Source organism: Drosophila ficusphila, unplaced genomic scaffold (genome assembly GCF_018152265.1).
Source record: "Drosophila ficusphila isolate 14025-0441.05 unplaced genomic scaffold, ASM1815226v1 contig_127, whole genome shotgun sequence".
In the NCBI taxonomy this organism is placed as follows: Eukaryota; Metazoa; Arthropoda; class Insecta; order Diptera; family Drosophilidae; genus Drosophila; species Drosophila ficusphila.
Window position 1 is genome coordinate 373,079 of NW_025064016.1, and position 12,884 is coordinate 385,962.

At 41.1% G+C, this 12,884-nt stretch overlaps 2 protein-coding genes across 3 annotated transcripts; both read right to left on the reverse strand.

Annotated features, from left to right (window-relative positions):
• Window positions 1–6,311, reverse strand: LOC108092756. Of its 2 annotated transcripts, XM_017192489.2 has the most exons (9): window positions 6,131–6,311; window positions 5,221–5,770; window positions 4,665–4,784; window positions 4,153–4,240; window positions 3,586–4,010; window positions 2,294–2,997; window positions 2,053–2,223; window positions 1,834–1,987; window positions 1–1,659 (listed from the first exon to the last, which is right to left on the reverse strand). In XM_017192489.2, the coding sequence occupies exons 2-9, from the start codon at window positions 5,629–5,631 to the stop codon at window positions 1,096–1,098; spliced, it is 2,637 nt and encodes an 878-aa protein (XP_017047978.1). In that variant the 5' UTR covers window positions 5,632–5,770; window positions 6,131–6,311; the 3' UTR covers window positions 1–1,095. The 2 variants fall into 2 exon arrangements, with proteins under 2 accessions (XP_017047978.1, XP_043065390.1); XM_043209455.1 differs by lacking the exon at window positions 6,131–6,311 and having other exon boundaries at window positions 5,221–6,121.
• A 4,734-nt stretch (window positions 6,312–11,045) lies between these two features.
• LOC108092627 (phenoloxidase-activating factor 2) lies at window positions 11,046–12,684 on the reverse strand. The gene is made up of 2 exons (XM_017192265.2): window positions 12,447–12,684; window positions 11,046–11,938 (listed from the first exon to the last, which is right to left on the reverse strand). Exons 1-2 carry the CDS (start codon window positions 12,660–12,662, stop codon window positions 11,087–11,089), a joined length of 1,068 nt encoding a protein of 355 aa, XP_017047754.1. The 5' UTR covers window positions 12,663–12,684; the 3' UTR covers window positions 11,046–11,086.
• Between the last annotated feature and the right edge of the window lie 200 nt (window positions 12,685–12,884).

Sequence of the window (12,884 nt, forward strand, 5' to 3'; positions counted from 1 at the left end):
TACCTTTGTTTGCTCATCTGCAATTTTATTGACTTCTTGTATTTTAATAGATCTCTTTAGTATCTGAAATTGCCACTTAACAACTAAAGACCGACTATTTGTATATGTTATGCACTTAATTGTTACGATATACTTTTTGCGCGCTAAGCCAAACAAAAAGTATACTCATTTCGAAGCATTGAAAATTCGATTCAGTTTTGTGGTAAGCCTTAAGTGATTACTTTGCATTTATCCTGCTGTCGCATGCCTAAGGACTAGCAGATGTGTCCTAGTCCACTAATTCAGAGTCTAAGCGCTAGCCTCGGAGGACTTTTCCCTTACTAAATGGTAATGTTGCACTAACAGTTCACTGGGAAAATATTAATACATATTTAGTATCTGCATGCCTTGACTTTACTTTGATTTTTGTATATTTTTTAATTGCTTAGTCTACAACACGAAACAATGGCTTAGATTACATATGAATTTCGCTTTAGGAATTTTCGGAATTTTGCTTAGGAATAATTTTGCATTAGGATTACCAAAATTGGGAAAAAATCTTTTCCAAAGTAAACAAAAAACCAAACTGTGATTAGTGATTATAATTTTTTAGTTGCTTCTATCTAGCATTGTCTGAGTATTTTTTTGTGCAGTTAGACAACAGAAAGCTGAATAAAATGTGCAATCCTCTTTACTTTTTCTGGTATTATTAAAAAATATTCTTAATAAAATTGTTGATAAATGTAAACTGTCAAAAAATCTACTTTAAAGTATTCAAAATAATTGTTGTTTGTAATTATAAGTATTTTATACTGAAATCGTGCAGGACAAAAAATTAATTTTTGGCGATGAAGTTGCTTCGAGATCCTTTTCCCGAAATAATGTTTTATTGCTTTTTGATTTTTGGGTGCCTGCGCTGTATTAATTCTAAGGTGAGCAAATGAATACACTTAAATCGAAAAGGTCAGTTCATTTGTTGAGCATTCTGATAATGGCCAAATGAAGTTAACCAACTGCACCGGTACACAACCAAAATTAATCCTCGAACTAATTGGCACAGCAATGAACCAAAGACCTACTATATATCTTCTATATGTTGCCAACCAAGTCCCTTTCTCATTGATATTCCACCCGAGCGACGGGAATCCCAAAGTCATTCACCTCGAAAACGATCAGCTTTCGTTTCTTGCGAACATTTGCCGAAGGATGCGATTGTTTGGGGCCCACTGAAGTCCTCAGAGTTGTTTCAATTGGCTTTGTCACTGGATTGGCTTTTGGCTGCTTCGTTGTCACTCTCTTCGTTGTTGCCTTCGTCGTCGTTGTTGTGCTCCTTGTGGCCGCTGTGGCAGCCACTCTTTTGATTAGGTTCTCCTTCGATGTGACTCCCTGTTTTAAAGTGTCCTTCGCACTCGATTCCCGCATCTGTTGCAGCAGCTTGGGTTTTAAATTGGGGTTGTCCTTGGGTTTATCCTTGGGCTTCTCTTTCGTCTTTATTTTGGAATCCTCCTTGGGAATATCCTTGGTCTTGGGCAGCGGTGGCAGAGCCGGAAGATCGCAACGCTGTCTTAAATGGCGATAAACTGCGTCAACCCGTTGGACCAGGCGGTTCACATACTTCGTGGTCGTCCGATCCACAATCGATGGAGCCTTGATGCAATCGTTGCCACCGAATTCGCATACCTAGTTAAGAATATAATAAAGAATTTAAGGGAATTAAAGGAAAGGCAAAACCATGCCAAATTAAATGGTGGAATGTTATATCGTTATTTAATATTCGCCGTATTATCTTATTTTTAAAAATCTCCTTTCCTTTAGAATTTTTTCATTGAATTTGTGTTATTTTTGTTTACATACCCGATAGTGCTGCAAAATGGCTTCCTTGGGTGGCACATTCAGAGAACCTTTCCCCGGTGCAAATTCCCAAACGAAATGATTGCCAGCTTCGACCACAGCCTCCGGTTTGCAAATGTACTTGGATCGCTGCTTCTGAGGATGGAGTTTATAGCGCCTGTGGAGATATTTAAACCAGAAAATATTAAATTTTATATTTAGCTATCAAGAGTGTTCACTTACCTGCGGGTTTTCCTTTGGGTAACCAGGGAAGCTCTTACACTGGCCAACTGCTCATTGCCACCTTCTATTCCCGAACTAGCCAAGCTGTCGTCGGCAAACTGGAGATAGTAGAAGGCATTCTGAAAGGAATAGGCTCCCGTGTTGCGATTGCGGAAGCGCTGATTAAGGGATCTATAATAACAAAGTATATTGTCCATTAATTAAATACTAAATTAAATTAAAAGAAATACAAATCACTCACCCAATAAGATCGTTAAGCGTGTCCGAGTATCGTGGCACAATGAACTCATCCAGATCCACCAACGCCAGATATTTGTATCGGTACATCGTGCGGTAGAGGCAATCGTTTAATGCCGCGAAGAGTCCTTCGGTGCGGATCTCCTTCTGGCTGCGCATGCGCAGATTCCACGGCAAAATGCTCACCGTGGGTCGATGGTAGTTCGTTTTGAGAACCCGTGGCGTGGCATTGTTGGCCGCCTCGGAAGGAAGCAGTGGCTCTAAATCATGAGCTGTCAGATTGCCGGGCACCAAGCCCTTTTGATAACTTTCCAAAACGCAGGAGGCATGTGGTCCCAAAGTGTGGTTGTAAAAGGTGAAGTGGGAGACACCGAGCAGGGCATAGAACTCGAGGTACTCCATCAGATAAAGTGCCTGATCGTAGTTGAAATGCAGGGGTTTCACGCAGACGGCTATTCGATCGGGTATATTATCGCCACTGGGCGGAGCTCGACCCACTGGAGAACCCTTCCTGGCACTCGCATTACTAGGAGGATTCGCTGCAAAGTCCGTATCCTGGTCGGTGTTTCGCAGGGTCAGCAGGTTACCAGGTGGAGCTCGCAACCGGGAAACCACACTCACAAAATGGGGAACGGCCAGTGGAGGAGTTCTCACGGGACACAGAATGAAGCAGGCGCTGTACTTCAGATTCCAGTTCTCACGAATTATCTATAAAATAAAATAATGATTCGTTAGAGAATTAAACTACAAACATTTAGAGGAATGTCACGTCAAAATTGGATGAAAATTGGAAAAGTTATGGTCTCAGAATCAGTGAAACCCTTTTATTCAAAGAGGGGTTGTATCATAAAAATAAAAAAAAATTGGCAAAAAAATAAAAAAAATAACTAATTATGCAGTTCGTTAGAGCAGTATTTCCCAAAGTGTGGGTCGCGACCCACTGGTGGGTCGCGTGTAGATTTTTGGTGGGTACTAATTGTCATATAGATCTTGTAATTTTTTATGTAGGTGGGTCGCGGTCCCGAAAAGTTTGGGAAACACTGCGTTAGAGAATTGAAATCCAAACATTTAGAGGAATGCAAATTCAAAATCAGATTAAAAAAAAAAAACATTTTTTTAAAAATTTTGAAAGGGATTGTATCATAAAAATTGAAAAAAAAATCGGACAAAATACAAACTTTTAGAGGTATGTTACTTCAAGATCTGATTATTTCTTAATATCTTATCCTATTTAAAGGATGGCTTTATTTGTGCGGCCAAGTGGAAAATGGAAAATGGAAAATGTGGCGGGCTCACCTTGACGCGGGCCATCACCGTGGCCGAGGAGTATTTGGCACGTGCCGAGGAGGAGGAGGAGGCGGAGGAGGAGCCCGTGTCGGAGGCGTTGGCCGGAGGGGGTCCGTACCAGAAGCGGCACCACACCCGCTCCGGGCCGCGGGTCTTGGTGGCGCCCACCACTCGGACGAGGCGCGCTCCCTCGCGGCGATCGAAGTAGGCGGAGTAGACGAAGAACTTGAAGCGGGTGCCGTTGACGACCTGCCAGGCGCCGTCCGTTGGCCGCGTGCCAAAGGGGAAGTGGGGCAGGGTCTCCTCCACCTTGCCGGGCAGCACCTGGCCCCATGGAATGAGCGGCACACTCACACCGAATGCCCCAGCTCCACCGCCTCCGCCGCCATTGAGGAGCATTCCTGCCAATCGCTGGCCATCGGCGCCTGCGGCTTCTGCAAAATTGGAAAATGCATGAGACATGCGGCGTATACGTAATGTGCCGATTGTTGGAGCCATCTCCTTTGTCGGCCCTCGCATTCGCATTACGTGGTCCCATTGTCTGGGCAGCCAGCCGGAATTGGTTCGGGAACTCACCTTGAATTTTCAGTTTATTGTCACGCAGCTGTACAAATCCTAATTTATTATCACTCAGAATGCTGGCATCCAATAGGTCATAATCCTCCTGCAAAGAAAGGAAACGGGTGAATATTATATAAAAGTTAATCAAAAATACAGAAATAGGAGAGGCAAGAATTAAAAAATTGTTCACGAAATAAATATTTGGAAAATGGTTAGTTACGTAATTAATAAATTTAAAGAAAGCTAATAAGTATCTGTGATTTCAGTAATAAAATAAGAGAGAATAAGAATCCATTTCATTCAAATTTTTTAAATATAAAAACCGGCAGTGAGGTAAAAGCTAATTTCTTAATTTCAAATGCATATCCAGGAATCACAAAATTAGCGAAGCACCAAAATTCTTTGTTTAAGTATTCAAATCGCTTTTTTTCCGACACACCTTCTGTTTTCCCACAGCTTTTCAAGGACCATAACGAACGAGTTGTCCACTAAGCCGCCTGAGTTGCGATTTGCATAAGCAAACTTACCTTAACATTATCATAATCCGGCATCGAGTCGCCCATCCGTCCGCCCAGACTGATTCCTCCGCCGCCGCCCGCCCGCATCGCCAACATTCCGCTGTGGGTCCGCTCGTCGATCATGAAAACCTGCGGAGAAAATGGGAAGGAAAATTTCAGCTTGGCGTAAATTAGAATTTCAAGTGGCTTTCATTAGAAATGCTATGACTGATTTCTTAATTAAAGTTGATAACAAAATGTAAATAAACCATTTTATGTTGTATATTTATAATATATAATTGTCTAATTGTAAATTAAATACATATATATGTTAATCTTGAAATCTTTGCTTTGCTAGTTTACTAAGTTTTAGACGAATCAGTTCTCGCTCAAGAAATAAAAATAATTTAACCTTGAAACCTTATCAGTTTAATATAATATATTCGTATATATAAATTTGTACATATAATAAAGTACTTTGATAGTAACATATTATTGTGTTAAATTTTCAGAAATTATATAATAATGGACTTTACTTAATAGAAAGGTATTTAATTTTATATACTCGTAAATGCCATGTTCTTACCTCGGTTAGAATGATCAATCCAAAGACGGCGAAGAAGGTGATGACGATGAGGAAGCTCATCCCTGATCTCTCCCTGGTGCCCCACTGCTTCTTGCCCCGCTTCATGGTGGGTGTCAGCGAGGTGCGTCCTCCGTGGTGGTGGTGATGGTGGTGCTGATGTTGCTGCTGTTTGTGTTGCTGCTGCTGATGTTGCTGCTGCTGGTGATGTTGCTGTTGCAACTGATGCTGGTAGCAGGCGTGCGAGTGGCCCTGCTGTCCGTAGGCGGACTGATAGTGACCCAGCAACTGGGACGCAGAGCTGGTGGAGTTCACGGATCCGGGGGAACCCAAGGAACCCACGGAGCCCGCGGAACCGACGGAGCCCCCCGGGGATTGCTGCTTGTACTGAGGGGGGCTCCGGCTATTCAGCATGATGGTGAGCAGGGAGCGTGGGATTAGTTTCTCGTCTCAGGGCGCTAATTTTCCCCAATTGTTTCGGGAATATATTGTATTTCAAGCACTCATGTGCACCTTATCATCGAAGCTTGCTTATTTTGTAGCATTTCTGATTCTAATCAATTTTATTGGCATGTTGTTGAGCAGCGGATTGTTTATTTGCGAATAAGATGAGCAAAACAAAGGAGATAACAGAGAGAGCGGTTCTTTTAGGGAGAGGAAAAGGATGTCGGAGAGCAGACAGAGATTGCGCTCTCGGGACACTTTTCCTTCCTGGCCAATCAAAAAGGAAAAATCAATAAAATCTGTGCAAAGATAGCCGTGAATTATTTCAAAGAAAGCGGCTCCAATCTCCGAAAATAATGTTGACTTTATGTTGAATATATTTATAGTCGACTTTGGACTTCAAGCATTGCATTTTCAATAATTTTCACTTAGTGGCTTTTAGCAAGTGCCTCAATCACACGTTCATCACCTTTTCAATGCATTTAACTCGGCAAATTAACTTTATTATCTAACCTCTTCTTTTATTAAGGTTGTCTAATTAACTTAAATTTTGTTTTCGCTAAAAATTGATTAAATAGTTTTTAGTTTTTGCGCTAACTTTCGGTATTTAATTTAAAATTTAACTCGCGTCGACAACAGCAGGAAAACAATGCGGCACAGCTGAGCAGCTCAAGGCGAAGGACATGCGCACAGGACATTGAAAGCCAACAGATGATGGCGAACATTGCCAGACATGTACGAAATTTTAAAACAGACCAAACATTAACTACAAGATCTATATTTAAATGAAATTTAATAAGAATTTTTTAAATTTAGTTCAGATTTGAATTTAGTTCAAAAACCCAACTAATTATTTTTCACCGAATTCGTAATGAGAAAGCCTTCACCAGATTTGTATAAATATAAAATACTTTATTTTTAACCATAATTAAATATATATAAATATATATATATATATATATATATATATATATAACCATACTTAAATATAAATTATTAAAGTTCTCAGGAAAGTTCACCCATTCGTTTAAGATAAATTTAAGCAAACAAAAGCGACAAGAAAATCAAAACCGCTTTTATTCACACCCGAACTACAAAAGTCCTTCAATTCTATGGCTTTCATATCCGGCCTAACTTTCCGAGCGGATCGTATCCTGGCTGGACTGGACAAAGGGAATTACCGGAAACAATAAAATTTCAAAAACTTTTGAAAACCAATAAATTCCAAGTGTTTGGAAATCAATTGGGAACAAATTGCAACAGACAAAACTCCGGGAAAGAAAAGGCGGATGAAACTGGGATGTGTGTGGACTTGGTCGCTCTCATTCATGGCATTCTCCTTTTCACTTTATATTTGGATGAGCATTTCCACCAAGCAATTGTGGAGTTTGCAAGACAAATATGCAAAGAAAAAGGTGCCCAAGTGGTTGGGGAAAACAGTTTTGTTTGCTAAACTTTTGTCATTGAGTGCGCTCAACAATAGCAATGCAATCGCCAAGGCGGCTAAGAGAATAAATTCGAATTCGAAGCTAGTTTAAGGTCTTGGGGAAAACAAACCAAATGCAATGACAAGAAAATCAACATAAATGTTGTCTCAACTTAATGTAAAGTCCATATGGGAAATGGGCAAATAAATATGCACAAATACTCTACTCTTGCCAAAATAATGTGTTTAATTTGATTATTAAATTGTAAATTAAATATCAGTACATTGTTTGGCCGTAATAATGATTATGTTCAGGTAATTGTTTAAATTGCCAAATAGCAAGAGCAAATAAAGAGATGGAAGTACAGAAGTACAAGTATCTGGCAATAAATACAACTCAGAACGAACGAATCCCACATCCCACGGCAAACACTCAACTTGGGAAAATCGGCTGCTGCACCTCAAGTGAGATTAAATAAAACTGCAAGAAAATTGAAATGAAAATTCGGCAAGGCAAACACAAATTCGAGACAAGTTATAGCGGCATCTATGAGATACTTTCCCCGGCTACCTTTTTACCTCCTCCCCTCCCACCTGGAAGGCAGTCCATCCTGCCAGCCGAAAATATTTCATTTATACAGATAGAGGCACCCACTTACATATATTTGCTGCAACTTCCACGTCGAAGAAGTGCCGCTGTGGCAGCTTAAGTTACTGCCAAACCGTCTTCCACCGGCTTCCACCGATATTGCCCCGGCATAGGCAACTTAACTTTGATGAGTTTGCAAAGTAAAATTCCCGGCGAAAGGGGGAAAAGGCAATAAGGAGTCCGACTCACCTTATCCACCGACTCAACTCGACTGCCGTGTGCGGTCGGGTGTGCTTAAAATTATGATTAAAATACCGAAAAGGATGGATTCCTGCTCGGTTTCAGCTGTTATTTAAGGCATATTAACCTGGATCAGAAAAGTAATAAAGCGATTGTGCAACATGCTTGTAAGAAAGGTCAATCAGGAGGATAACTAAAGCACAAACGACGTTAATATTACTTTTTCGTGCGAATATAATATTGCTCTCTACTTTTGTGTTGCTATTATAAGGATGGGAACATTGTTTATAAAAAGAGTTTTTAATACCATTATTTTAAAATATTTCCAAGTTATTTTTCCAAGAACATATGTCTCTAAAAATATTATCCTGAGTAATACAATTTAAAAAAAATGATAGCTTGATATGCTTAGCCTTATAAATATAAATCTACTGACTGGCAAAACTATATTACAATTAAATGAAAAAAAAACTGTTGTAATACTTACAGTCTCTTTAAAATTATTGTTTTTTTATTAAATATAATTTTAAGAAATGTTTTTAAATATAGACTATTTCCGGGCAAAATAAACACTCGACTTTTAATTGGGCAACCTACGATTAAGTCTTCCTCTGAAGACGACCGACCGACCGACCGCCTGCAATGATTTTTTACCCAACCGCAGTGGCGGTGCAGCAGCAGATATCCGTGGAGAGAAGTACGTAGCATGCTTGCAGGCATTTTATTAATTTCACTTCATTTTGATGCTCTCGTTATCCTGGGCAGAGGACGAGGACGAGCAGCACGAGGATGGGGATGAGGATGAGGACAATGATGTCTGGAAATGGCTGGCAGCACTGCGGGCGCACATCTGCCGGATGCGCGGGTTGTTTGGTAATTTCCTTAACGGAAGTGCATGCAGTTGCAGGACCATAATAGGAGGAACCCTCCTTATCCTGTCGCTCGGTCGGCCATCGGACTCCGAAGGAAGTTTACCAGTGGCCAGTGTGTGTCGGATTGCCAATCCGATTCCTATTCCTTTCCACTGGCGGCGAGTGGACTGTGAAAAATGTGTGTGGCCAAAATTTGATACACAAATTTCCGCAGCAATAAAGTGACCAAGATCCAATCATTTTTGATACTTCAGACAATGAGGATTAAAAGCCAACTATCAATTGTTATGCACTTTTGTGGTCGAGACAAAACCACAAAAGTTCGGACAACATTTGCATATTGGGCGCTAATTAATGACTAAGAAAATATGAAAATCATGCAGTAGTTTCATTTTGTTTCATAAAATTTATGGGCCAACATTAAAAGGTGTCCCTTTAATGTTTAAACACGAAATAAATTTCCTTAAAACAATTTTACTACTTTTTTACTAATTTTACAACGATTTTAAAGACAACTTGAACGGCTAGAGATTTATTTTATTTATATTAATACAATATATATTTAACATGATCAAACATACTTTTGTTAACCTTTTTAAATTTTTGTGGCTCCCCAAGAAAAAAGTTGAATTTCCAAATTAAGATAAGGGTGTGCAGAGATCCCAATCCAGGAGAACCAATTAGAGGTTAAGCCGCTTAAGTTTTAAATAGGTATTATAGCATAGGCTCAGCAATTGTCGAGTGCTTAAATGAGCCACACCATTAGGTTCAGCACGGAAAACCGGAAGCACAATTAGGCTGAGTGCCAGGGGCGTGGGCCGTGGCAAGTGCCACAAAAACTCCCTCTAAATTAGGGCCAGAAAGGAAGGAAGGAGGAGGGCGGAGGGCATCAAATGCAGAGACCACAAGTCTGAGACGATTCCGACATAAATTCAATAGAACGATGGCAATAAGTGCATTAGCAGCATATTTCACAGATTGGCAGACACGTCGCTAGATGTGGTGGTCCCTTTGGGCCACGGAGAGACCAGAAAGGACCAACCAGAAGCAGCCAAGCACACCAGACTGGCCAAGACCAAGACTAGTAAGCCACAAATTGCATGAGATCATAAATATTTCAGGCATAAAGTACAAAATATGCAAAAGTTTTCTATTTCCCTTTAACGTTCGGTTCGCCTTGGCTGTTTCCATTGCCATTTCCATTGCCATTTCCATTGCCAATGCCAATGCAGTTGATGCAGTGCTGCCGGTTTGTCCTTTTGGCCAAACAAATATTTATTATCCTAACCGAAAATCTGACCTTTAAGGGCTTGACTTAAAAAATTGTAATGCCAATAAACAAAATAGTAATTGAACTAGCTTTAAATAATCATTAAGCTCATTTTGTAAATATCTACCTTTGTTTTATAGTTTTTAAAATATATATATAATCCAATTTCTTTTTTGATTTTATCTTATTTTCGTTTGGTTTTTGGCAGCACTGACTCCTGCTGGCAGTTGGCTATTGCAGTCGCCCAGATACGGAGGACGTCAAACGGAGTAAGAAAAATATATTGCTAAATTCTCGCACAGGAAACGGCAGCAGGAGCAGCAGGAGCAGCAGCAGAGCAACAGCCAGCGGGTGGAGAATGGACGGTGGACAGGACCCTTCCCTAGTCCCTGTCCCGTAGTCCTGCGTCCGGAGTCCTGCGTCCTCCGCTGTCCGTTGTCCGTTGTCCGGCACGTGCACTACGGCAAAATGGCAAACGGAAGTTCAAAAGAGCAAAGAGCATGTAACGATATTTCGGCTCTCCTTGCCGCTTTTCCGCTTTTCCGCTTTTCCGAGTCCGAGTCCGAGTCGAATGGCCAGGCGATTGCGGGCAACAAATTTGCAATAAGCAATTTTTCAATTTTCAATTTAGGCACCAAGGCAGCAGCGGGTGGACAAGGATATGCAAAACAGCCACCAGCCACCACATATCGCCCGGCCATAATTCAACGCGCGTTGCCAAAATCCGACTCTGCACAAAGGACAAATGAGTGTCCTGCCAGTGACCCATACAGTCAGTCAGCCAGAAAGCGCTATTAATTAACAAGGACTCCGTTTTCGCGATGGACACCTGAAGAAAAGGTTTAATTTCTGCCTTGATCAGCACTTTAATTAAATAATAAGTAATACCTCTTAAATACCATCAGTAAATTAAACATTACTTATTACAAAACATTACAACATTACTAACTTCGATAAAATAATATGAAAATATGAAAAGTTTCTGTATGTCTTTCTGTTCTCATGAACTTTTATATTTATTTTTTTTTTTACACCATATACTGTCTAATATCAAGATCGCGTTCTCTGAGCTTCTGATCGATCCACTGGCGGTAGACTTTGACGTTTGTGTAAATCCCCAGCAGCTGTGGACCATCGCAGCGAGCTGTCCTGGTCAAGAGTCCTGCCAAGATGAACCGATCATCGTGACTGGAAAGTGGACACATCAAAGGCACTCCCGTCATGTCCACATCCCCGCAGACGAAATCACCTTTGTCTCCGCCGGCACACAAGAGAGTATCGTTGTGGGCGTGTCGCCTCCCCAAAAGGGACAATCTCAACTTGGTCCTGCACTGATCGGACGGCAGGACGTAGAGGGTCCACCGCTTGGGAAGGATTGCTGATCCGCCAAAGTCACCTCTCTGCCAACCGGAAACATAACACTGACTGTAATTGTAGGACATTTGTGGAGGTGGCAGGCAGATGGGCTGCACATTGGGCGCCATCTGAAAGGGTTTGTCCTTGTCCACCAGGATAATCGCCAAGTTGTTGGCCAGCGGCATTTGGGTGAAGTTGGGATGCACCACAGACTCCACCGCCAATCTCTCCTGCTGTGGTTGTGGTTCCAGTTCCACGGCGGCATCCCATTCCCCGGCAACCAGACGGAGTTTCCCCGCCTCCACATTCTGGACACAATGGGCTGTTGTGACCACTGCCAGAGGAGTGATCATGGCTCCACTGCACAGATAGCCATCTGCAGAATACACCGCCACCAACCAGGGAAACTCACCGAACTTGGCCTCCTTCTGTTTGTAGCCCAAGGGACGAAGGTAATACCAGAGATCATGGCGACCTCCACACGAACAGTTGGTGGACCCCATAGCGGAGTCAGGTGTCAAGAGCTGTAAGTTAATATAAAATTTAAAACCAAATCCATTACTTACATTTATTAAAATTAAATTCAAGTAGCAACAAAGAGGTTAAAGTTATAAAAGGGAAGGTGGTAAAAAACAGCACTTTTTTTTTACACATCACATAAAAATCAATAGAGCTAAGAATTAAAACACTTTGATAATTCCGCTTCAACCGAAGGATAAAGGATTTTCGATGAAGATTTTTTTTTTTTTTTTGACGGACTAAAATCATAACTAAAATGAATGGAAATGCAGCTTATGAATGTGGACGTCATTCAGACTGTCAGCCAGGTTAAAATAATCCCATGGGATTAAACAAAAACCAAGGGAATCAAAAAAAAAAACAAGACCTCAGATTTTATTAAAATCAAATGTGCGAGTATTAAAGCAATCAAATTCGAATCCAGTGAAGCAATTAAATTAAAATGAAATGCGCGAATCATGCACCTATATATCCATTTACATTCAATATAGTTTACATATTTTTTTTACTCACTGTATCGTGTGTATTACAGCATTTCTCCATATAGTGACACTGCTCATCCAAAGTGGTTCTACTTCGATCCGGATAGAACTTTCCGTCCACCATTAAGCCTTTGTTGCATTGTTCGTATGGAACACATTGCTTATCCGTTCCGCAGCTTTTGAATGCCGTCAAGGAAGTGGTTAGGGATCCAGAAAAGTATATGACCAAGGTCCAATAGCGCCACATATCCGCGGATTCCGATTCTGAACGGTTGAACTTGAACTTGCACTTGAACTGCGCAACTGGGCGACCGTTGGCTTTTATAGCCTCGCCAAAGGTTCAGGCCGTACACCCAGATTGGATTGGGTAAAAAATAGATTGCGACCCATTAAGGAGCTAAAAATAGTCGGCATTGCTCTGGGAAAAAGGGGCTGGACCTGGAGCAATCAAACAAATGATTCAGACGAC